General features: G+C 46.7%; 1 protein-coding gene and 1 pseudogene across 1 annotated transcript; one reads left to right on the top strand and one right to left on the bottom strand.

Annotated features, from left to right (window-relative positions):
- Positions 1-26,417, top strand: part of LOC135975143 (paired amphipathic helix protein Sin3a-like) — a 365,185-nt pseudogene that overhangs the window by 170,832 nt on the left and 167,936 nt on the right.
- LOC135975444 (olfactory receptor 10A4-like) lies at positions 3,182-4,174 on the bottom strand. Its single transcript, XM_065566492.1, has one exon. It carries the CDS (start codon positions 4,172-4,174, stop codon positions 3,182-3,184), a length of 993 nt encoding a protein of 330 aa, XP_065422564.1.

The following is a 26,417-nucleotide window of genomic DNA, read 5'->3' as shown; positions in this document are numbered from 1 at the left end:
CAGTAACGACTTTGTCTGTTCTCCGGCCACCACACTTAAAACTCACTTAAAATCACTACCAGTGTCACAAAGCAATCAACTGTGCACAAATCCTGTTCGACTATGCCACTGTGACAGGTTCGGTCACAGACACCCCCTTGGGGCTATCACCTGGTGTGCTGAGACTACCTCTGAGCCCGTTTTCTCTGCCAGTTTGGTCATCCAGAGCCCTGCCATGTTGAGCCAGACACGCAAGCCTGCTGCAACGCAGACCCAGGGTCTGAACCACACCCCCAAAACTGCAGAGTTCACTGAAAACAGCTTAGCAAGTGCTCCTATCTCCAGCACCCAGACACCCAGCTCCCAATGGGGTCCAAACCGCAAACAAATCTGTTTTACTCTGTAATTGTCCGCCCTCTTTATCACTGATAGAGAGATATGCACAGCTGTTTGCTCCCCCAGGTATTACTCCCCCACTTAATCTGGGTTAATTAATTAATTAATAAAAGTGATTTAATTTAGTATAAACAGTAGGATTTAAGTGGTTCCAAGTAATAACAGACAGAGCAAGGTAAGTTACTAAGTAAAATAAATCAAAATATGCAAGGCTAACTTAATACACTAAGGCTCTCATTACAAATGGTAACTTCTCACCCTAGATGTTATATCAGGAACAATCTCAGGTACAATCCTTTTGAGAGCAACCTTGTAGTTTATGGCCTGGGTCCAGCACTCACTCACACCCCTGTAGTTACAGTCCTTTGTTCCAGTTTCTTTCAGGCATCTGTTTGGGGTGGAGAGGCCATCTCTTGAGCCAGCTGAAGACAAAAATGCAGATGCTTCCAGGGCCTTTTATATTCTTTCTCTTGTGGGTAGAAACCCCTTTGTTCTTCTGTGCAAAACCACTGCAACAAGATGGAGTTTGTAGCCACCTGGGCAGGTCACATGTCCACGAATGATTCAGCTTTTTGCAGGCCAACACCATTGTTTACAAGTTAGTTTGAACGTTCCCAGGAAAGCTCAGATGTGGATTGGCGTCTCCCAAAGTCCATTGTTAGTTACATACTCCGAGTTACTTGAACAACCCCTTCACAATATGTTGACCAAACCTCTCTTGTGTGTTTCCTACAGAAAACACTTAAAATACAAGCATAGAGCCTGTGCTCATAACTTCAGATATAAAAATTATACATGCCTACAAATAGGATGAATATATTCAGTAGATCATAACCTTTGCAAAGATATGTTACATGGCATATCTAGCAGAAAGCATATTCCAGTTATTTCATATTTACACTCATTAGCATATTTCCATTAACATATAGAGTGCAACATCACACCTACCTTTGCTAAATTAATGTACGAAGCCAAGATGAGGACATTTATGTGGGATTTACCCTGTTTTATCAAATTGTGTAATTGGTTGTTGGGAGTATAGGGGGAAACTGAGTCATGCATCCACACAATTTAGGTTTAATCAGTTTTGCCTTTATTGAATACAATTTCAGACAGAATTAGTGTCACCTATAGTGTCTGGACATAATGTTCTGCATGACAAGTAATAACAGGCAAGACTGAATAGGTAAATGGGCCCAAGTTACCACATTCCATTAACAAGCGCTTCCTTCTTCCATGATGGTCGTCACCTCCCTGGATCTCCTGGTCTGATCCTTCAGTCTCATTGGTCAGTTTCTGCTCCAAAATTTCTCCAGCATTGGGCTCATTTTAATATGTGTTCTCATACATGTTGCTATTCTCAATTGCCCCCAATCTTTTTCCAACACATTATCCATTGAATTTTACAGAGCCTATATATTATTCATGCACAAGTGTTAATAACCTAATGCCTAAAATTTTCTTGCTGAATTTGTAGTTTCTGGGACATGTTGCCCTAGGCCACTCTGTTTCTAAGTTTCTCAGAGAAAGGGAGTTTTTTTTCTTATCATTACATGTATGTAACTCTCACTTCTTTCAATGTGACACATTACTTAACTTCTTAACAATATCATTTTAAACAAATCAGCGAATTCTATCAAAGAGAAATAATAAAAGCCAAGACATACAGCCAGCCAGTGCATCTTAAAAATCCATTACAGGGATATTTAGGGAAAGAAGGCATATAGTCCTGTAATTGCTGAGCTAGGGATAGAGATTTTAAAATTGGTATTTATTATACGTAGGAAGTGATATAGGTAGACAAGCCAACAGAGTAGTATTTCTCATTATAAAAATATACAAATGTATTTTAGCATATAGTTATACAAAGATGTACAATATACACAGGCATTTGGTGCAATATTGTTATACATTGATCGGACCACTTATAGTTATATGAGTTTATAACACAGCTATTATTTTACATATGTAATATAAAATATGTACAGTGCTTCCTTGACTCAGGAATCACCAGGTTGAAATTCTCTGCCCTGTGTTAAGCAGGATGTCAAACTAGATGATCAAAATGGTTCTCTATGGCCTTTTAATCAATGAATCTATGGTATGCACCATGATCTGCTAGCATAGGCTCTGAACCTGTGCAAAATGCCATAGAAGTGAATAGCCAGCTCCTCGAGTTCTTGTTTGACCTGATCAGGTTAGGCATTGAAAGATCCATCAGAGTCTTACATAGGAAGCCATTCATAAGTGTTGAGGAATGTTATTTAAAATTAGACCAGAGGGAGAACTGGGGAAATGCAATCAAGAGACAGGCCAAAAAAACCTAATCCAACCCGACCAAAAACTGAATATGCTGCACTGGACTGACAGAAGGAAAAGGAGAAACCTAAATGGACTTTTCTTTAGAGCAGGTTGGAATTTTTCAACTATGAAAATTTTGATGAAAATTGTTAAATTTGCACACACCAAGTTCAACGTTTCATGAAATGTTTCTCATTTTGAGCTTATTTTTTGCTTTGACATTTCAAATTTTGAAGATATAAAATTAAGAAACTACTTGGATTAAATTTTCTCATTTGATTTTTCAGTGATGTTTAAATCTGGTGAAAAGGTTCTATCAAATTTTCATGAAAATTTAAGTATTTAAAATTTTGTCTCATTTTGGTAAGAAAAGTTTCTCTTCCCATTTTCCAGACAGGTTTACAAGAGGTCAAAGGTTTTCAAATGGCAAAATTTCAATTTAAAAAATGAGAGTCATTGGGAGTAATTCAACAAAACATGTATGAATTTCCCTCATTCCCCTGTTTTAACTAACTCTATCTTTCATTCTCTGTTTTCTCCGATTGTGTGAAAAGATGCTCTTCTCTACTGTTTTTCTAAAGGCTCCCTTCATGTCTTTGTTCCTCAGAGTGTATATTATGGGGTTCAACACTGGTCCCACAATTGTGTTCATGAGGGAAATCATTTGATTACTTTCCGGGGTGAAGCTAGACTTGAGCCCCAGGTAAGAGATAAGGGCCATTCCATAGAACAATGTCACCACCATGAGGTGAGAGGAGCAGGTGGAGAAGGCTTTATTCCTTCCCTCCACTGATGGCAGCATGAGGATGGTGGAAATAATGCAGATGTAGGACAGGATTATCATCAGGAAAGGGCTCATGATGAACAGCACCGACACAGTGAAGACCATAATCTCATTTTTGGATGTGTCCGTACATGCCATCTTCAACACTGGTGGGATGTCACAGAAGAAGTGGTGGATGCGGTTGGAGCCACAGAAGGGCAGGCTGAAGATCCAAGTGGTCTGAGCTACTTCCACCGAGATGCCGATGATCCATGAAGCACCCGCGAGCTGTGCACACGCCCGGCCACTCATGATAGTTTTGTAGTGCAGGGGGTGACAAATGGCGATGTAACGGTCATACGCCATGACTGCTAGGAGGCAGCATTCCGTCAGGCCCATGATGGAGATGACGTACATTTGGGCAGCGCAGCCCGCAATGGTGATGGTCTTTTGCTCCACCAGGAGGTGAATCAGCAGCTGAGGAACCACACTGCTGGTGAAGCAGATTTCCAAGAAAGACAGGTTCACCAGGAAGAAATACATGGGGGTGTGGAGTGAGGGGTTTAGCTTTATAAGCAGGATAACAAGGAGGTTCCCTATCAGGGTGACCAGGTAGATGACCAGAAGCACCAGAAACAGAACGATTTGCAGCTTGTTAAGGTTTGAAAACCCCACCAGGATGAATACTTCAGAGATGGTCTGGTTCTCTCCTGGGTCACTCTCAGAATAGATCATCTGTAGGGGTGGCAAAGAAAGAGACTGAATCTGAGGAATAGGAAACCTGTGGATGTGAATCAAATAATTCATACTGGTTTCCTCTTCAGACTAAAACCTGCTGCAATTCTGTATAGAAGTATGTAACTGGGTCCAATCATCATCAGGCATAAACTGGTGTAGGCACATTGCTGTCAATCAAGCTGTCAATGTACATCAGCTGGAAATCTGACCACTTTGAGAGCAGTAGAAATACAGCTTATTTACAACAGATGGGGATCTGATAAATTCACTCTAAGGGTAAATCCAGACTACCCACAGGATCGGTGGGAACCGATTGATCTATCAGGGATCGATATATCGTGTCTCGTCTAGACGTGATATATCAATCCCCGAACGCACTCCCGTCGTCTCTGGAACTCCACTAAGGAGAGCGGCAGTAGCGGAGTCGACCGGGGAGCCACGGCCGTCGATCTCGCACCATGAGGATGGGAGGTAAGTCAAAATAAGATACGTCAACTTCAGCTTCTCCATTCCCATAGCTGAAGTTGCGTATCTTACATCAACCCCAACCCCTAGTGTAGACCAGCCCTAAAGAAGCTACATCAGTTTCAACTAGCATTGGAGGTATACCAGTTTCCAGCATCAGGAGTTCTATTCTTCCTCTTCAAACACATTTTTTTTTCAGTTTACATAAAAATCCAAAAAGGGATCAATCTTTCTTTCTTTCTTTCTTTCTTTCTTTCTTTCTTTCTTTCTTTCTTTCTTTCTTTCTTTCTTTCTTTCTTTCTTTCTTTCTTTCTTTCTTTCGCCTCTGAGAATGTTATTCTTAAGATCTCATTCAGATCTTAATCACAAGAATTGTTTTAGAAATTCAAGTATTTCCACTGCTGTTACAACTCACAAAAGTGAGGACTACTCACATGAGTAAACTGATGCTGCTGAGCTCAATATGTTTGAAGCCCTTTGAAGAATGAGAAGCTCGATAAATAGTGAAAACAATGGGGGATTTTGGCCATTTGTGTACTAAAAAATGCTATTCTTCCCTAAATATTAGAAAACAACTTAAATCATTCCTGCCTTTCTCATCACAACATCCAAAATACATTGGTTTCTCTCAACATACAAAAGTAAGACCTAGGGTCAGTACCTTTGCTGGTGTAAATCTTAACAGCTCCATGGGTATAAAAAGATGTATAGATTTACACCGGTTGAGATCTTTGTCTTATGACCTTGCAATAAAGATTTTTACAAGAATGAAGATCCTACAATGTTAGAAGAGACGTTTTCCACAGATGTTTTACTTCAAGGTTACTTGTTGACAAGGAACTTCCTAATAACGGGCATGAAAGTGAAATGACAGAGTTGAAATAGAAGTGAGCAATAACAAATATCATATTTTGCATACCCTTTGCATCTTCAATATGTGGCTCTCAAAGCAACACATCAAATAATAGTGAGCTACTAAGGGGGAAACTGGGAATGATCGGGGGAACGATAAGGGTGAGAGACTGGGTTTACACAGAGAGTCAACATTCCTGATACCTGATACTCTGCCATAACCACAGAACCATTCTCCTCAAAATTGAACACACACACACACACACACACACACACACACACACACACAATTCCATACATTCAAAGGGAATGAAGTAGAGAAAATTAAATCCAACAACCAAAGCACACTGTAGTGGCGCTCTATGCGGAGTGCACTACACAGAACAATTTAAAACAAATAAGAATCATGTTCTCTAAATGCCTGGCTGTTTACTTACAAGATTGAAATATGTGAGACTTGTTCAGAAAGATTTGGAGAGCCTGGATTGATGTCTGGTCCCTCTCAGTCCCAAGAGCGAACAACCCTCAAAACAAAGAGCACAAACAAAAGCCTTTCCCCCACCAAGATTTGAAAGCATTTTGTCCCCTTATTGGTCCTTTGGGTCAGGTGTCAGCCAGGTTACCTGAGCTTCTTAACCCTTTACAGGTAAAAGGATTTTGAAGTCTCTGGCCAGGTGGGATTTTATAGTATTGTACACAGGAGGGCTGTTACCCTTCCCTTTATAGTTATGACACATCCACAAACAGATGGACTGGTCGAGCAGTTTAACCGTACCCTTAAAAACATGATCCGGAAGGTGGTAGCACAGAATGGAAAAAACTGGGATACCCTTCTACCGTATCTAATGTTTGCTATACGGGAAGTCCCCCAGGCGTCCACTGGTTTCTCTCCCTTTGAACTACTATAAGGACGCCACCCAGGCAGAATATTAGATATCGCCAAGGAAGATTGGGAAGAGCAACCCAACCCAGGAAAGAATGTCATTGAGCACTTGACACAGATGAGAGAGCGAATAACTCGAGTAACAACTATAGTATGAGAACATTTGGAAAAAGCACAAGAGGCCCAGCGGACATATTACAACCACTGGGCAAAAGTACGGAGATTTCAGCCGGGGGAACGGGTGATGGTGCTAGTGCTGACAGCAGAAAGCAAATTCCTAGCCAGCTGGCATGGACCATATGAGATAGTGGAAGCCATTGGGGAGGTGGACTATAAGGTCAGACAACCAGACCGCCAAAAGCCAGAGCAAATCTACCACATCAACTTACTAAAGCCCTGGCGTGACCAAGAGACGTGCCTGGTCATTCGGGGAGCTCCACCCCAGACAGATGACCCACAGGGCAGGTGAAGATATCTCCTGAATTAACCCCAGAACAACAAACAGAGGTCATTGATATGATCCAATGGAACCAAGACGTGTTCTGTACACAGCTGGGCCGTACGACACTGGTCCAACATCATATTGTCACCAGCAAGGGTGACGATAAGACCGTACCGAATACCGGAAGCTAAAAGGGAAGAAATTAGGATGGAAGTGAAGAAGATGCTGGAACTCAGGGTTATTGAAGAATCCCACAGTCAGTGGTCCAGCCCTATCGTCCTAGTCCCCAAGCCTGACAGCACCCTGAGGTTTTGCAACGACTTCCGGAAGTTGAATGAAGTATCCAAATTCAATGCCTATCCGATACCACGCATTGACAAATTAGTTGATCAGTTAGGCAAGGCCCGATACCTAACCACTTTGGATCTAACCAAAGGATATTGGCAAATTCCCCTGGCCGAGAATGCCAAGGAAAAGACTGCCTTCTCTACACCCAATGGCCTGTTCCAATACACTGTCCTCCCTTTCGGACTCCATGGGGTCCCTGCAACATTCCAGCGACTTATGGATAAATTGCTGTGAACCCATGCCAAGTATGCCACCGCCTATCTAGACAACATAGTCATCCATAGCCCTGACTGGGAAATGCACCTAGGAAAAGTAGAAGCCGTGCTAAATGACCTGCGGAAGGCCGGCCTCACTGTCAACCCTCTCAAGTGTCTGATACGACTAGCTGAGGCCAGATACCTCGGGTATGTAGTAGGGAGAGGTTTGGTGAAACCCCAATGGAACAAAGTGTAGGCAATACAAGGTTGGCCTCGACCAGTCCGCAAAAAGCAGGTCAGAGCATTTCTAGGGATAGTAGGATACTATTGGAGATTCATCCCTCATTTCACCACAAGAGCAGGGCCATTGACGGATCTGATAAAGGCTCAGGGCCCCGAGATAGTAAAGTGGACTGATATAGCAGAAGAAGCATTTGCAGATTTAAGGACAGCCCTCTGCTGCCATCCAGTACTCATAGCCCCAGATTTTGAGAAGGAATTCATCCTACCAACAGATGCCTTGGAGGTAGGGCTAGGAGCCGTCCTTTCGCAGATGGTAGGGGAGGAGGAACACCCAATCTTGTACCTCAGCCGGAAACTCCTCCCAGGGAACAAAAGTACGCCGTCGTTGAAAAGGAATGTCTGGCAGTAAAATGGGCTATGGAGACTCTCCACTACTACCTACTGGGGCGGCGGTTTACCCTCGTGACAGACCATGCCCCACTCCAGTGGATGCACAGAAACAAGGAGAGGAACGCAAGAGTGACTAGGTGGTTCCTATCCCTGCAGCCCTTCCATTTCCGGGTACAGCACAGGGCCAGAAGCCAACACAGCAACGCTGATGGCCTATCGCGACAGCACTGTCTCTCGTCCCAAGTAGCCCAACCCCATGGTGTTGAGCAGGGGAGGGGGATATGTGATACAGCATGGCCAGAGGGCAGTAGGAGAGGGTTAGAAGGTAGGCTTATTCCCTGTACAGGGAAGAAAGTTTGCTATAGATTAATTAGAGCACCTGAAGCCAATTAGAGCACCTGAAGCCAGTTAGAGCACCTGAAGTTAGTCACCTGATAAAAAAAAACCCTGCTTCAATCAGACAGGGAAAGGAGTTGGAGCAGAGAGGATTGGTGTTAGAGCAGAGAGGATTGATGTTTGAGCAGAGAACAGTTTGAAGGAGTAGAAACAGAGTGGATTGGTGTTGGAGCAGAGAGCAGTTTTAAGGGAAGCAGAGGAAAGTTTGGAGAAGTGCTGCGGTGGGCTAAGAAGACCAAGACCTGGCTTGTGCAGAGTGAGGGCAGAAAGCCCCCCCCCACACACACACACACAAGCTGAAGGGCAGGGGAGGGAAGTAGCCCAGGAGAAGGAACTGCTAGTTCAAGTGGTTTAACACTATCCCTAGAGCCCATGGGCTGTGACCCGGAGTAGAGGGCGGGCTGGGATCCCTCCCTCTCCACTCCCCTCCTCTAGGACAGTAGTGGGGCAGTTAATATCCTGGTTCAGGGGCAAGAAACGGCGCCCTGACCTCCTCCCCCCCCCTCCCAAGAAGAGAAAGCGTGAGACCCATCATAGTAGTGCCGGCAATTTGCCACAATAGATAGATAGATAGATAGATAGATATGAACACAGACAAAATCCATGTGCTCAGACACACACTACGATTCTCTGCCAATGTATGGAAAATTCAAATGAAGAAACCCATGACATGATCTTGTTCCCATTGCAGACTGGGGCACAATGTCCATGGACTTCAGTTGGAGAATGGTTGGGGGCTTAAGTTATTCATCCATAGCCTACCTTGTTTAAGAAGAGTAGTTCCCTCTCCCAGCTGCAGACGCTAAGTGTGTTGAAGGAAACAGAGGTGTTTTTATTTCATTCACTGTCTTCTGGGACCTACTCCCTGAAGAAAATTTCTTGTAATATTCCTCAGAGGAAGAACAATTCTGCATCAACCTGCAACAAAACAAAATTCACGAGGGCAATCATTTCATAGGCAGTTGTATCATCATCATCATCATCATCATTATCATCATTATGTGTGTTTTCTAGATGAAAATCATAATGGGATTTACTAATTGTGGTAAAGCGTACAACACTTTTTGTCTAGAGACATGATGAGGAAGAATTACTTGTTCAAAAACAACACAAAGAGCCAGGAACAACACCCAAGGCTCAGATTGTGAGCCCCATTCCGGTCTTAGAGCCACGATTAGAACCCAGGAGCTCAGACTCCCAGTCCCAACTGCTCTAAATATTAGACCCCACTCCCCTCCCGGAGCTGGGAACAGAACCCAGGAGTCCTCAGTCTTAGACTCCACTGCCCCAACCATAGGGCCCATTGTGACAATGCGGTCCTGGCGGAACCCAACTGAGAGTGCCAACTCAGGACAAATTGCTCAAATAGGGCAGTTACAGCCCAAGGCTGGGGTTTTTTCCACCTCTAAGGCAAACCAAACCAGCCAGACTAAGAGGACTTCAGTCTCACCCCACTGGCTAACTGCAAGTCTCACAAGCAATCTCCTTAGATACTCCAGTTTCCCAGTATTACCACCAGTACCACTCGTTATGGGGACAAATGGTTATGAAAACCAATACCCCAGTAAAAGAAAAAGGTTCTCCTGATCCCAAAGGACCAAGCCCCAGACCCAGGTCAATATACAAATCAGATCTTACCCACAAATCACGCTGTTGCCAATCCTTTAGAATCTAAAATCTAAAGGTTTATTCATAAAAGGAAAAAGATAGAGATGAGAGTTAGAATTGGTTAAATGGAATCAATTACATACAGTAATGGCAAAGTTCTTGGTTCAGGCTTGCAGCAGCGATGGAATAAACTGCAGGTTCAAATCAAGTCTCTGGAATACATCCCCCGCTGGGATGGGTCCTCAGTCCTTTGTTCAAAGCTTCAGCTTGTAGCAAAGTTCCTCCAGAGGTAAGAAGCAGGATTGAAGACAAGATGGAGATCAGGCATCAGCCTTATATAGTCTTTTCCAGGTGTAAGATCACCTCTTTGTTCTTACTGTGGAAAATTACAGCAACATGGAGTCTGGAGTCACATGGGCCAGTCCCTGCATACTTTGCTGAGGTACAAGGCGTATCTGCCTTCTCTCAATGGGTCCATTGTATAGCTGATGGTCCTTAATGGGCCATCAAACAGGCTAGGCAGAGCTAATCTCAGCTTGTCTGGGATGTCACCCAGAAGCATAGCATAAGTTTGCCATACAGACAGTATAGAGACAATATTCATAACTTCGACTACAAAAGTGATACACACATATAGACAGCATAATCATAACCAGTAAACCATAACCTTGTCTTAGACACCCCATTTGACCCCCTTTATACAAGATTTGGGTGCCACTACAGGACCTTGGTTGCAACAATGATCTATATGGTCCCAGTTTATGTCAATAACGTCACACCCATTTCCCTCCTAGAGGACAAATCCAAAGCCCAACAAAGTCAGCAGGACTATTCCCTTTTACTCCAGTAAGTTTGCAGTGTGACCAGAATCAGGGCTATTTCCCAGGAGCATTAAAAAAACCACTATGTGGAAGCTGAGCAGTGCTAGGGGGTAGTGTGCTGCAGAGAATGGGGTGATGGGCTCAGCTGGGAACACTCTCATTTCTTAGACAGTGCTGACCCCATTACTCCAGTATGACCGTAGTGTGGGCTGTGCTACTAGGAGTGGGGTGGGATGCTCAATTTGAGGCACTCTTCCCCCTTAGTCAGTGTTGCTAGCAGTGCCCCAGCATGGCACTAGGGGCCGCTGAGATGCAGAGATGGACTCTGTAGGATTTTCTCAGGTTGATTGATCCTAATGTCCCAGTTCAGCAATAGGGGTCACTGTGCTGCAAAGAAGAGGATGGAGGACTCATAAAGGGACATTCTCCTCTGTGGGTCAGTACTAACCCCAGTACTCCACAATAGATCCAAGGGATGACATGATGCAAAGAGCTGGGTGGGGTCTCACTTCGGGGGGGCACTATTGTCTCTTGGTCCATGCTGACCCCCTGAGCCTGAGCCAGGCACCACGTGGCCCTGTGCTGCAAGGAGTTGGGTGAGAGGCTCAGCAGTGGACCTGCTCCCGTCAGGCTGTTTACCACAGTGCCCCAGCGCTTTCTTGACCAACAGTTGTCATCAACGAGTCCTTGGGGCTGTTCACAAGAGGAAGAGGTAGCAGGGGCATGTGCACACACACACTGAGCATGGCTCATTCCTTCCAGGAGGGGATAGCAGCCCACACACACACACACACACATACATTGAGCACGGCTTCCCATTCCCTTCTGGTTACCTATCCGCTGTTTGCAACACTCGTCATTATGACAAAACAATAAACAGAGCCTTGTGATGTTTTGTGACTTAATCCTGTCTTATGAAAGGAGACTGAAAGAGCTTGGCTTGTTTAGCCTAACCAAAAGAAGGCTGAAGGGAGACATGATTGCTATCTATAAATTTATCAGAGGGATAAATCCTAGGGAGGGAGAGGAATTATTTAAGCTTAGTATCAATGTGGACGCAAGAACGAATGGATATAAACTGTCCATCAGGAAATTTAGACTTGAAATTAGACAAAGGTTTCTACCCATCAGAGGAGTCAAGTTCCGGAACAGCCCTCCGAGGGGAGTAGTGGGGGCAAAAGACATATCTGGCTTCAATACTAAGCTTGATAAGTTTATGGAGGGGATGGTGTGATGGGATAGCCTAATTTTGGCATTTAATTGATCTTTGAGTATTAGCGGTAAAGATGCCGAATGGCCTGTGATGGGATGTTAGTTGGTGTGGGATCTGAGTTACTACAGAGAATTCTTTCCTGGGTGTCTAGCTGGTGAGTCTTGCCCACATGCTCAGGGTTTAGCTGATCGCCATATTTGGGGTCGGGAAGGAAGTTTCCTCCAGGACAGATTGGCAGAGTCCCTGGGAGTTTTTCATCTTCCTCTGTAGCGTGGGGCATGGGTCACTTGCTGGAGGATTCTCTGCACCTTGAAGTCTTTAAACCATGATTTGAGGACTTCAATAACTCAGACATAGGTTAAGGGTTTATTACAGGAGTGGGTGGATGGGATTCTTTGGCCTGCGTTGTGCAGGAGGTAAGACTAGACGATCATAATGGTCCCTTCTGACCTTAAAGTCTATGAATCTATGAGTCTATAGTTTACTTCCTTATGCCAACTCATTGAGCAACTGCTCCTGTTCGGGCTAGAAGGCTTTCTACTTACACTAATTGCTTAAGCTATTCTTGTATGCAGTGCTGATGTAGCTGTCTGGGTCCCAGGATACTAGCGAGACAAAGCAGGTGAGGTAATATCTTTTCCTGGACCAAATTCTGTTTCTCTCACCAACAGTAAAAGATATTATCTCACCAATCTTGTCTTTCTAAGTAATGTTTATAAGTCTAGACCTACAGATCTTTTGTGTTTCTGTTATTCGTTCCTCACCCCTTTATCTTTTACTTACTATATAACTATCACCATTGCATGGCTATATGCTCACTTCATGGGCTACAAGTCACACATACACATGCACGCTCAGAGTTTCTATTTTGCATAAGGTGTTCTTTCCTTCCTGCCTTAATCATCTGTTTAATAGTGTTGTGTGATATTATACATTCTGCATCCCAGAGGTGCCACCATTCAGTGGTCTGGTAAAGGGACGACCAGGTATATTTCTCTTTTACGTTCAATTTGATGCCTGGCTAAAGTGCTCTGTGGGCCTGTGTGATGAAAACCAACACATTGTGAGACGGAGGAGGTCAGACGAGATAATCTAGTCGTCCCTTTTGTCCTTAAACTCTGTGGGTATGTCTACACTACGAGAGTACTTCGATGTAACTTAAATCGAATATGTGGAATCGATATTACAAAGTCGAACGTGTGTTTCCACACTAATGACAGTAATTCGACTGTGTGAGTCCACACTAACGGGGCAAGCGTCGACATTGGAAGCGGTGCACTGTGGGCAGCTTTCCCACAGTTCCCGTAGTCCCCGCTGCCCATTGGAATTCTGGGTCGAGCCCCTAATGCCTGCTGGGGAAAAAAATGTGTCGAGGGTGGTTTTGGGTAACTGTCGTCATCCAACCGTCACTCCCGCCCTCCCTCCCTGAAAATGCCGGCAGGCAATCAGTTCGCGCACTTTATGGTGATTGACAGCGCAGACGCCATAGCACTGCGAGCATGGAGCCTGCTGTGACCATCGCTGCAGTTATGGCCATTGTCAATACCTCGCACCTTATCAGCCACCTTTTCCAGAGTCAGATGGTGAGAAATCGGGCGAGGAGGCTACGGCAGCACGATGAGGACATGAAGTCTGAGAGTGGCACAGACCTGTCACAAAGCAGGGGACACCGCGCCGTGGACATCATGGTGGCACTGGGTCATGTTGATGCAGTGGAACGGCGATTCTGGGCACGTGAAACAAGCACTGACTGGTGGGACCGCATAGTGCTGCAGGTCTGGGATGAATCCCAGTGGCTGAGAAACTTTCGCATGCAGAAGGGAACTTTCCCTGAACTTTGTGAGTTGCTGTCCCCTGCCCTGAAGCGCAAGGACACCCGGATGCGAGCAGCCCTGACTGTCCAGAAGCGAGTGGCCATAGCCCTCTGGAAACTTGCCACGCCAGACAGCTACCGGTCAGTCGCGAACCACTTTGGCGTGGGCAAATCTACCGTGGGGGTTGTGGTGATGCAAGTAGCCAAGGCAATCATTAAGATACTGCTGTCAAAGGTAGTGACCCTGGGAAACGTGGAGGTGATCATAGATGGCTTCGCAGCGATGGGATTCCCAAACTGCGGTGGGGCTATAGATGGAACTCACATCCCTATCCTGGGACCGGACCACCAGGCCAGCCAGTACATTAATCGAAAGGGCTACTTTTCCATGGTGCTGCAAGCACTGGTGGACCACAGGGGACGTTTTACCAACATCTACGTCGGATGGCCGGGCTAGGTTCATGACGCTCATGTTTTCAGGAACTCTGGGCTGTTTAGACGGCTGCAGGCAGGTACTTACTTCCCGGACCACAAAATAACAATAACCTAAGTATTATTCAGGGTAAATCAATAACCTTTCCTTTTGTGTAGCTAAAGACTAGCTATTACAAGAAGCAATCTTTAAAATATTGAAAAACTCCTTCTCCTCACCTTCTCCAGAGGTTAACATTTTAAATGTGGGGAGTTGAAATTGCCCGTTATAACTATTATTCAAGAGAGTGGTCTCTGCCCCCCCCCCTCAATATTGTGCACTCACTTCCTTTTTCTGATCAGGAGGCTGGCAGTAGAACACAGTAATTTTTGAGTTGGAACCTGAATCCAATACAGACTACACTTCAAAGTCTTTTTCACTTTCACAGATGGGATTTATAATGGGATCAAACTCAGTTGTGTCCAAAACTGACAATACAGAACCCCACCCCAGCTTGATTTTTGAACTCAAGACTGCCCTATCTTGGGTAGGAAAAATAAAAAATCCTTATCCTGCCAGCAGGGCCAGTGATGTTTTGGCTTTACTAGACACAATAGTAGCTGGGTACTATGAAACGCAACCACTTATTAGAACATAAAAAGCATCTGCATTTCTCAGACTGTATGCTTTCCTCAACTGGAGCCTCTGTGTGTATTATACGTTTGGATAGTGCCTAGCATACGATGAGTTTTACTCAAACACAAGTAATAATGCCGAAACCTGGGAAGTACCATTTCAGCACAATAGGAACGGCAACAAATGAATTTTTCCTCAGCCCGTCTATGATGTCGGCCGCTTTGTCAGCATATATCCTCTGCAGCGCCTTGCGGTGGATCACCTCCGACGTGCCACCCAGAGTGTTGTCCAGCTGGAATTTGGCTTGCTCCTCAGCAGACAAGCGGGGAGTTTCTTTGGATTGCCTCTAAGACTCTGATTGTTGCCAGGGTGGTCTCCAAGACAACATCCAGAAGAAAGGGAAGATGTGTTAGCCATAGTACAATATTACTTTCTGGAAATAAAGGTCGGGTCTACACTACAGACCTATATTGGTGTAACTATGTAGCTCAGGGGTGTGAAAAATCCACACTGAGCAATGCAGTTACATCGACCTAATCCCCTGTGTAGACAGCGTCATGTCAACGGGAGAGCTTCTCCCATCGACACAGCTATCACGTCTTGGGGAGGTGGATTAACTAAGCTGATGGGAGAAGCTCTCCCGTTGGCATAGGAGTTTCTTCACTTAAGCACTGCATCAGCACAGCTGCAGTGTTTTCAGTGTCCACTTACCCTAACATTTAAGTGAACCAAAACAAGAACTTAATACTTCTGTAACGCTGTGTACGTAAAACAGGAGGCACTTGAGAAATGGTTTAATATTTCCACATCTGGTTATTCTAATCCACCTATATTTCATCTGCTTCCTATACAGTATTGCATCTTTTCACAAGAAGTTACAGGCTACTAAAATGCTTCCTTCAGGAAATAAGATTTTCCATGGGTGGGAGGTACACAATTGACAGCATTACTACAAAAGAAATCGATAAATCTTAGCATAGGCAAATAATTGCTGTTTTGAGTTCCATTTGGAGTGTCAATCATTTAACACTCTGTGAATGTAATTCTTCAGATTTTTAACAGAAATATATTTCAGCCTCTATGTACTAATAAAAGGAAGCATCAATTATGCACCTGCCATTGAACAGTTTCATTTGGAATGACCTAAAGAGAAGAGAAAGAAAGCTGTGCCAAAGCTACCGACCACGATAAAGTCAATGGGTTGGAGGGGAAGGAGTTGGTGATCAGAAGCAGTTACTTGGATTTTGATTCTTGTATTCACAGAGGTTGAACAGTCCTTAGGTAGAAGCATAACCATGTCCACCAAAGGCAGGAGAAGTAGTAATGGGCTAAATCTGCAGCAAGGGAGATTTAGATTAGATATTAGGAAAGCTTTCTAACTATAAGGGTATGTCTACACTACGGGATTAATCCGAATTTATATAATTCGAATTTGGGAAACAGATTGTATAAAGTCGAATGTATGCGGCCACACTAAGCACATTAATTCAGCGGTGTGCGTCCATGTTCCAGGGATAGCGTCGATTTCTGGAGCGTTGCACTGTAGGTAGCTATCCCATAGCTATCCCATAGTTCCCGCAGTCTCCCCTGCCCATTGGAATACTGGGTTGAGATCCCAGTGCCTGATGGGACAAAAAACATTGTCGCACGTGGTTCTGGGTACAGCCTCACCCCTCCCTCCCTCCCTGCATGAAAGCAACGGATGGCAGACAACCATTTCGTGCCTTTTTCCTGGGTGAACACTGCAGACTCCATACCACGGCAAGCATGGAACCCGCTCAACTCAAGACAGCAGTCATGAAAATTGTAAACACCTCGCGCGTTCTTGTGGAGTGTATGCTGAGCCAGGACCAGAAAAACGAGGCGAGGAGGCAGCGGCGGCGGCAGCAGCGCAGCGACAAGCGTGATGAGAACATGGACATGGACACGGACACAGAATTCTTCAAACCGCGGGCCCCGGTGCTTTGGAGATCAAGTTGTTAATGGGGCAGGTTCTATCCATGGAACGCCAATTCTGGGCAAGGAAAACAAGCACAGACTGGTGGGACCGCATAGTGTTGCAGGTGTGGGATGATTCCCAGTGGCTGCAGAACTTTCACATGCGTAAGGGCACTGTCATGGAACTTTGTGACTTGCTGTCCCCTGCCCTGAAGCGCCAGAATACCAAGATAAGAGCAGCCCTCACAGTTGAGAAGCGAGTGGCGATAGCCCTGTGGAAGCTTGCAACGCCAGACAGCTACCGGTCACTCGGGAATCAATTTGGAGTGGGCAAATCTACTGTGGGGGCTGCTGTGATGCAAGTAGCCAAAGCAATCACTCATGTGCTGCTACGAAAGGTAGTGACTCTGGGAAATGTGCAGGCCATAGTGGATGGCTTTGCTGCAATGGGATTTCCTCACTGTGGTGGGGCAATAGATGGAACCCATATCCCTATCTTGTCACCGGAGCACTAGGGTACCACTAGGGTACCCAGTACATAAACCGCAAGGGGTACTTTTCAATGGTGCTGCAAGCACTTGTGGATCACAAGGGACGTTTCACCAACATCAATGTGGGCTGGCCGGGAAGGCTTCATGACGCTCGCGTCTTCAGGAACACTACTCTGTTTAAAGGGCTGCAGCAAGGGACTTACTTTCCGGACCAGAAAATAACCGTTGGGGATGTTGAAATGCCAATAGTTATTCTTGGGGACCCAGCCTACCCCTTAATGCCATGGCTCATGAAGCCATACATAGGCAGCCTGGACAGGAGTCAGGAGCTGTTCAACTACAGGCTGAGCAAGTGCAGAATGGTGGTAGAATGTGCATTTGGCCATTTAAAAGGTCGCTGGCCATCGTTACTGACTCGCTCAGACCTCAGCCAAACCAATCTCCCCATTGTTATTTCTGCTTGCTGTGTGCTCCACAGTCTCTGTGAAAGTAAGGACGAGACCTTTATGGCGGGGTGGGAGGCTGAGACAAATCGCCTGGCTGCTGATTACGTGCAGCCAGACACCAGGGCAATTAGAAGAGCACACCAGGAAGCTCTGTGCATCAGAGAAGCTTTGAAAACCAGTTTCATGACTGGCCAGGCTACAGTGTGAAATATCTGTTTGTTTCTCCATCATGAAAACCCGCCCCCTTTATTGACTCATTCTCTGTAAGGAACCCACCCTCCCCCTTCCCCCAGCTTGCTTTAAAACCAAATAAAGTCACTATTGTTTAAAAATCATTTATTCTTTATTAATACATTATAAAAAGAGAGAGGGAACCTGGGTGGGGTTTGGGAGGAGGATCGGCGGGAAGGAAAAGGCGCTAAAAAAAGGTTAAAAAAATGACAGCCTTTTGCTTGGGCTGTCCACTGGGGTGGAATGGGAAGGTGTACGTAGCCTCCCCCCCCCGCATTCTTACACGTCTGGGTGAGGAGGCTATGGAACATGGTGAGGGGGGGAGGGAGGTTATACAGGGGCTGTAGCGGCACTCTGTTATCCTGCTGCCGTTCCTGAAGCTCCACCAGATGCCAGAGCATGTCTGTTTGCTCACGCAGCAGCCCCAGTGTTGCATCCTGCCTCCTCTGATCTTCCTGCCACCACCTCTCATCTCGAGAGTCTCTCCTCTCCTCACGTTGGTCCCTCCTGTCCTCACGTTCACTGTCTTCTTTCCTATACTTTGAAACGGTGTCCTTCCACTCATTCAGATGAGCTCTGTCACTGCGGGTGGATTCCATGATTTCTGCGAACATCTCGTCTCGCGTCTTCTTTTTCCGACGCCTTATCTGTGATAGCCTTCGTGATGGAGGAGGGAGGCTTGAAGAATTTGCAGCTGCTGGAGGGAGGGAAAAAAGGAGAGAATTTTTTTAAAAGATACATTTTGCAGAACAATGCTTATACTCTTTCACGGTGACCAACACTATTCACGTTACATAGCACATGTGATTTCTGTGCAAGGTCGCATTTTGCCTCTTAATATTGAGTGCCTGTGGCTTTGCTGCTAGAGATCACAGACGCAGGTCCGGGCAACAGAATTCGGCTTGCATGCGGCCATGGTAAGCCATTGTCTTTCGGCTTCTGCGCCCTCCTTTCCCACATACCAAGCAAAGCCCGTTGAGTGCTGCGGTTTTCCTGTTAACATTCAGCAGCAGGAAACAAACTAACCCCCGCCCATATCCAATTCTCTGGATGATCGCTTTATCCCTCCCCCCACCACGTGGCTGGTATCAGGGAAGAACTCTGCTAGCCAAAAACGAAAAGCTCTGGGCCAATTCCTCGCCCCCCCCCGCACTTGGCTATCTGCAGGGAAGGATTTCTTTTCAGCCACAGGCAAACAGCCCAGTAGGAACTGCCACCTCTGTCCCCTTAATTAAATTCCCGTATTTCAACCAGGTTACCATGAGCGATATCACTCTCCTGAGGATTACACAGTAAGATAAAGAACGGATGTTGCTTGAATGCCAGCAAACACCGGGACCCTACGCTGCCAGGCTTTGTCATGCAATGATACCAGATTACTTGCTGCAAGCATGGCACGGTCAAGTGTCCTACCATGGAGGACAGAATAAGGCTGCATTGCCCAGAAACCTTGTGGCAAGGCTTTTGGAGTATCTCCAGGACAGCTTCATGGAGATGTCCCTGGAGGATTTCCACCCCATCCCCAGACATGTTAACAGACTTTTCCAGTAGCTGTACTGGCTGCGAATGCATCCCAAGTCCTCAGGGCAAAGTAATCAGACTTGAAGGTATAAGTTGTCCCCAAATCTGAAGTGGTTGTGGGTGAGGACAAAGATCTTTATCAAGCATTCGTAAAACTACAATACCCACCTGGGGAAGTGAGGAAAGAGATTGAAAGAGCAAGACGGGTACCCAGAAATCACCTACTACAGGAAAGGCCCAACAAGGACAATAACATAACACCACTGGCCATCACATACAGCCCCCAGCTAAAACCTCTCCAGCGCATTATCTACGATCTACAACCTATCCTGGAAAATGATCCCTCACTCTCACAGACCTTCAGAGGCAGGCCAGTCCTCGCTTACAGACCACCCCCCAACCTGAAGCAAATACTCACCAGCAACTACACACCACACCACACCACAGAAACACCAACCCAGGAACCAATCCCTGTAGCAAACCTCTTTGCCTACTTTGTCCCCATATCTACTCTGGCGACACCATCAGAGGACCCAACCACATCAGCCACACCATCAAGGGCTCATTCACCTGCATATTCACTAATGTTATATATGCCATCATGTGCCAGCAATGCCCCTCTGCCATGTACATTGGCCAAACCGGACAGTCCCTCCGCAAAAGAATAAATGGACACAAATCGGACATCAGGAATGGTAACACACATAAGCCAGTAAGTGAATACTTCATTCTCCCTGGTCATTCTATTACAGATTTAAAAGTCACTATCATTGAACAAAAAAACTTCAGAAACAGACTTCAAAGAGAAACAGCAGAACTAAAATTCATTTGCAATTTTTATACCATTAATCTGGGCTTGAATAGGGACTGGGAGTGGCTGGCTCATTACAGAAGCAGCTTTTCCTCTCCTGGAATTAACACCTCCTCATTCATTATTCGGAGTGGACTACATCCACCCTGATTGAATTGGCCCTGTCAACACTGGTTCTCCACTTGCGAAGTAACTCCCTGCTCTCCATGTCTCAGTATATAATGCCTGCATCTGTAACTTTCACTCTATGCATCCGAAGAAGTGAGGTTTTTACCCACGAAAGCTTATGCCCAAATAAATCTGTCAGTCTTTAAGGTGCCACCAGACTCCTTGTTGTTTTTATACTATATAGCTAACCAGTTCATAGAATCCCAGGCTTTCCAAGAAATGATTTTGGAAGAATTCTACCTCAAAACGCTCGTCCTCACATCTGTAGATGTGTTCTTCGTATTGTGTCTTCTTGGAGCTAACGAAGGTAGAATCCTCAGACCGGGAAGGGAAGGAGACCCAAGTATCATTCAAAACCTTAGGTGAAGGAGAAAAGCAGAAGACTGATGGATCTTTTCTCTGAGCCATCAGAGCAGACACCCAAATTTATATCATCACATGTTTCTCTGACAAGGAATCTCAGATTCCCAACATCCATTGTCTCTTTTCCTTGGTGAACATTCTCTCCTGTACATATCACAGTATCCCTAATAGCCAAAACTCGACCTTCTGGGCATGCTGCAAAAGCCATTGATTTGACACTGTCTGGGGGAAAGCTAGTGGCTTTTCTCCTAGGGAAGTCAAAGAGAAGGGTGAAAGTAGTTTTTCTGCTGCTTTGGATTTATTGGCTGGCTGAGTTAAATCTGTTCTGTGAATATGATTGTTTAATGATGCTGGGTGGTCTCACTGGGTTATTGTAAGCATAATTAATTGTTATGGTGCCTATGGCTTTATGTAGGGACTTTATATTCAAATATAGATACAGTAACTCCTCACTTAAAGTCATCCCCGTAAACGCTGTTTCATTGTTACCTTGCTGATCAATTACGGAACATGCTCATTTAAAGATGTGCAATGCTCCCTTCTAACGTCCTTTGGCAGCCGCCTGCTTTGTCCACTGCTTGCAGGAAGAGCAGCGCGTTGCAGCTAGCTTGTGGGGGCTTGGAACCAGGGTGGACCGGCAACCCCCCTATTAGCTCCCCGCTCCTCTAAGTTCCCTGTGCTGCAGCCACCCAGCAGGGTATCAGTTCAGCTTTTTTTTTTTTTTTTTTTTTTGGGCTGCTTGGGGCGGCCAAAACCCTGGAGCCAGCCCTGCGCAGAAGCCCCATTAACTTCAATGAGACTCAGCCTCGACACTGGGGACCTTCTGAGCAGAGCCAGTTGAGGAGCAAAGATTTACGTGACAGCTGCCAGGACCAGATGCAGTCATGGTAGGGTCTATGAAAAAAGTCTTTTTGTTTAAATATTTGAGAGCTAAATAATAGGAAGATTGTGGTGCTAGTAAGACAGATGGGTTCGGATCTCTGTTATGAGCTGCTCCACAGGGTGAAAAGAAGAACCGCCGTCCTACACTGTGAGAAACCCAAAAGGCTGATCAGAACTGGAGAGAATGAAGCAGCAAAATTGAAACTGACCAGCCTAAGTGCAGAGTGAAACAGCAAAGGGGAAAGAAAGAGCAGCAGAGCCTTTGATTTTTAAAGCCTTTAAACGCCCAAAAAAGATTTTGCAAGTGTCCCTTTCCACCCCCCTCCCCGCGCCTGCTCCAAGCTTTCAGAGCAGCGACACCCGGGCTGTAGCAGGTGGGAACACCCCACCCGATCGTCCCCCTCCCCGGGGCACGGCTGGAGTCACTGCGACTCTCAGGCAGACCCACAGCCGGGCCAGCAGGAACCAGGGGCCGGGGGCGGCTCGGGTCCCCGCTGGCCAGCGGGGCTCGCTCCGCCGCTCGCTCGCGCGCCCCCAGCGTCCCGATCCAGCCCCGCTCCCACCTCGGTCCTGGCACGCCGGGCCGGGCCGCTCCAGGCACCGGGGTGGGAGGGGTGCTGGAAGTGAGGGCGCTGAGTCGGGGAGGGGCAAGGGGGCCGGAGCGGGAGCGCAGACCTGGCCCGGGGACGCCCGCGGGCCACTGTTTCCCGGCCGGAGGGGGCGGAACTCTCGGCGGATCGGTCCGGCTCCCACCTGCCCCGGAGGCTGCAGTCGGGGAAGCGGGGCTCGGAAAGCAACTTCTCGGCCCGCTCCAGCACCTGGGACCCGGCCATGGCCCCGCGGAGCAGCTCGGACACGGGCCGAGCCACAGCTCCGGAGTCCGGCAACAGGGGAAGCCTGTACCTGTGGGCTACTGCGCATGTGCGGGTACGGTGGTGAGTGAACGCCCCGGGGGCGGGGCCTGGGTCCCGCCCCGCCCTGTCGCCTAGCAACGGGCAAGCCCAGATTCCTGTCTCAGACTGCCCCCTGCTGCCCCCATGCGGCCGCTGCGGGGAGAGAGCGGGCGCGCACCCCGGTGGGGTCCCTCGAACCGCTCTGGGGAAGGGCCCCGGGCCCGGCGCTGAACAGCCATTGGGTCAGCCCCGGGATTGCCGTGGGAACCAGGCCCTGTTGTGCCGCAGTCTCCCAGTGCCAGGTGGGCCAGTCACTTGGGCCCAGATCCTCACGGGTTTAGGCACCTAAATCCCACTGAAGTCCTACCTTCTCTGTGCCTCAGTTCCCCACCCCTGCAGTGGGGGTTACAGCCCTGCCCTGCCTCCCAGTGGTGGTGTGAGGATAAAGACCTTAAAGATTGGGAGGTGCTCAGCTCCTACAGTAATGGCGCCACAGGACTACCTAAGACAGACTACAAACAGGCAGAGATATGAGAAAAAACAGACACACACACACACTCCCAAACGGAACCACGTAGGGTAATGTATGTTATAAAACACATACATACATACAGATGAGAAACACAGACACACCACTCTCAAACAGAACCATGCAGGGTAATGTATGTTATAAAAAACACCCACAAACCAACCACACACACCTAGCCAATGGACCAGGCTGAACTTGTTCCTGTCACTCTCATTTCACAGGCCCTTTCCTCCTAGTGTTTGTCACATTCACTTGTTGCATCTTGTTTTAAATCAGGCCCTGTCCCTGCAAACACTGGTCTGGATTCCACAAGCTGCCCTGCGCACTCGAGTCCTTACTCCTACAAGGAGCTCCATGGAAGCGAAGGAGGGTTTGCCACATGCATGCAGGGATCCACCCAAGTGGACCCATTTGTGGGATTGTGTTATTTCTGCATGAGTTTGCTCATATGAATAGTCTAATTGACTTCACTTGGGCTCTGCACATGCACAAAAGTCCTTCCATGTGGATCAGTTAGAGGATCAGCGGCTTTGGCCCCTAAACTTGTTTGAGCTCCGTACAGCCGCAGGGGTCCACCCACACTCATCTCATTGTAAAACTGGGACCTTTGAAAGAATACGGCTTTTTCATCTCAGCATTTACAAACATCTCCCTTTAATGTGTTACTTTATAGTCATCACTGCATGCAAGAGAGATGATTAATCCATTTTAATTAGTGATAGCACTGGGACTTCGACTGAGTTTGACCCCATTGCATTGCAATTTTACACCTTCAAATATTTTCACTCACACCACTGTGTTGTCACTGTTACATCAGCTGCATTGTAAATGAATCCTAGGTAGAAAGGGGACTCCATTTCACACACTCTCAGACTCAAACCCTGCTAGCAGCTCCGTGTAGGTGGACGCCCGCAGAGGCTTTGGTGAGCTTCATCCTAGGTGCAGTGAGCCACCCACAATGATCAGCTTGTAACATCGGGGCCTTCGTTGTGACAACTTGTTTGATGATCAGAACAGTTGCTGAAATCATTCCCAGAAGTGTGAGCAGCCAGAGAAGCTTGAACTCAATAATGCATTAAAATATACACTCTCTATCTCCACTTCTGCAAATGTGCTCAATGGGCATTCACGTTGTTCCCTAAGAGTTTAATAAGCTTTGGCTATTATGGGGCTAGAAATCAGACAAGGGCAGTCATTTAAAGATACATCTCTGTAAGAGAATAATTTGGGCCCTGTGAATTCCCCATGTTGCAGAATTTGGCTTCCAGAAAGTAGCAGAGTACAGAAAGTTCCACACCGCCGTTGCTTGTTCTCTCCATTCACTCATACTGCACCGTGATCCTATGTCCAATGAGGGTTTTGATCTGACCCGAATTGTTTTCAGGATGCAGTTCCTTGGGATTCTGTGGCTAAGTCATCCCACCCCCATGGTCAAAGCCATGGTAGAAGGCTCTGGGGGAGGAAATCTCCATGAGGAGACCCTAGCTGAGATACCTCCACATCATACTGGTAGGGGGTGAAGAGGGAACAAAGCCACAAGTCCCACCCTCAGGCCCTGCACATCCCCAGAGCACTGCAGAAGGCCAGGGCTCTCCATGCAGAGGCCTTTTACCTCCAGACCAGCTCTATCCCCAAATGCAGTTGAAGGCAATGGGAACACTGGCTCCACAGCCCCACTGAAAATCAGCCTCCAGGTATCCCCAGTTGGGCACAAGAAATGAAGGCACCCAAAAATCAGTAGCTGTTTTTGAGAACATTGACCTCCCCCTCTCCATGCCTCAGTTTTCCCGTCTGTAAAATGGAGATAATACTCCTCACCCACCTTGCTAAAGCACTTTGAATGACGAACGCTTGGTAATGCTTGTTGGAGAGACCATAGAGAGAGAGGAACTTTCGTCACACATGGATCAGAGACCTAGCAGCAGCCATATTGCTTCCCACCCCTTTGACTGAGTCCCTGGAATGCCCAGTGAAAATATGCGTCCACTGAACAATTCTAGGTTTCAGAGTAGCAGCCGTGTTAGTCTGTATCAGCAAAAAGAAGAACAGGAGTACTTGTGGCACCTTAGAGACTATCAAATTTATTAGAGTATAGTCCACGCAAGCTTATGCTCTAATAAATTTGTTAGTCTCTAAGGTGCCACAAGTACTCCTGTTCTTCTTTTTGAACAATTCTAGACTGTCTTTGCATCTCTCATGGTCACTAAACGGCTCCTCAGTGGTACATTGGAAGAGCAGATGCCCCTGACAATACTGCCTGGGGTTAGGGGACAAGATACTCTTGTTACAAAGGAACACTGAGATGATCAGAAAGCCGGAGCCAGGAATCATCCTATAGTTTGGCAGCTTTTCCTTAAGAGAGTCAAGAGCTTTGATTCATTCTAAATTAGACTCTTCCTCAGTCACTCTGTGTGAGTGTGTGGATAGAGAGAGAGAAAGTACATAGGTGTGTACCTATATGGGTAGGAAAAAGCAGGGAGAGGCGTCAGGGAGCAGAGACAGGCACTAGGGAAAGACACCCATGGGGAATGGGGAGCAAGTGGGTTGGGGGAGGAAGAGCCAAAAAGGGACAGAAGGAAAGAAAGAGGGGGAGGGGAAGAGCCCACAGGCCCCAGGGAAAGGGGTTGGAGGAGGTGCAGAGGAAGAGAATAGAAAAGAATGAGACAGAGAGAGGGAGAAGATGAAGGGGGAATAAAAATCATAGGGAGAAGAAGGGATAAAAAAATGACTCAAGGGGAGGAGAGAGCAAGACAAGCCACCACGTTAGTGGAGCCTGTTGTAATAATTTGGGCCTCATACGCCTACCCCGATTGTAAGCTTAACTTTGGGTAAGTGGATAAAAACTTGATCAAATGTTCCAATAACTCATAACAGGGAACATTGAGGAAAGGGAGACAGACTGAATGAGCCCAAACAGAAAGGCCAACTAGTAACTCAAGGACACTGTTAAGATCATGCTTGGTCAACAAGAGAACTGTGGGGCTGGAAATCAAGGGACCAAAACTGGTGTGTCGGAAATGAGGTCTAATTGGTAGACAAAATAATAAGGGGAAGGACTATTCCACCCATCGCTCCCTTTGGGGTCCATTATGAGGGAGCAAACGGACACGCTCCGGCGCCTTGTGGATGTTCTGCAGGACCGGAGGCAGGAGGACAGAGCCCCGCTGAAGTCTATCTCTAACTGCCCCCACCCCCCCCGCCACAAAGTCCCGTCCCCCCCTCACCCAAAGTCCCAAGAAGGAGGGGCG

This window comes from Chrysemys picta, chromosome 13, assembly GCF_011386835.1.
Source record: "Chrysemys picta bellii isolate R12L10 chromosome 13, ASM1138683v2, whole genome shotgun sequence".
Classification (NCBI taxonomy): domain Eukaryota; kingdom Metazoa; phylum Chordata; order Testudines; family Emydidae; genus Chrysemys; species Chrysemys picta.
Note: the sequence above shows the minus strand (reverse complement) of the source record. Positions and strands in the feature narration are given on the sequence as shown.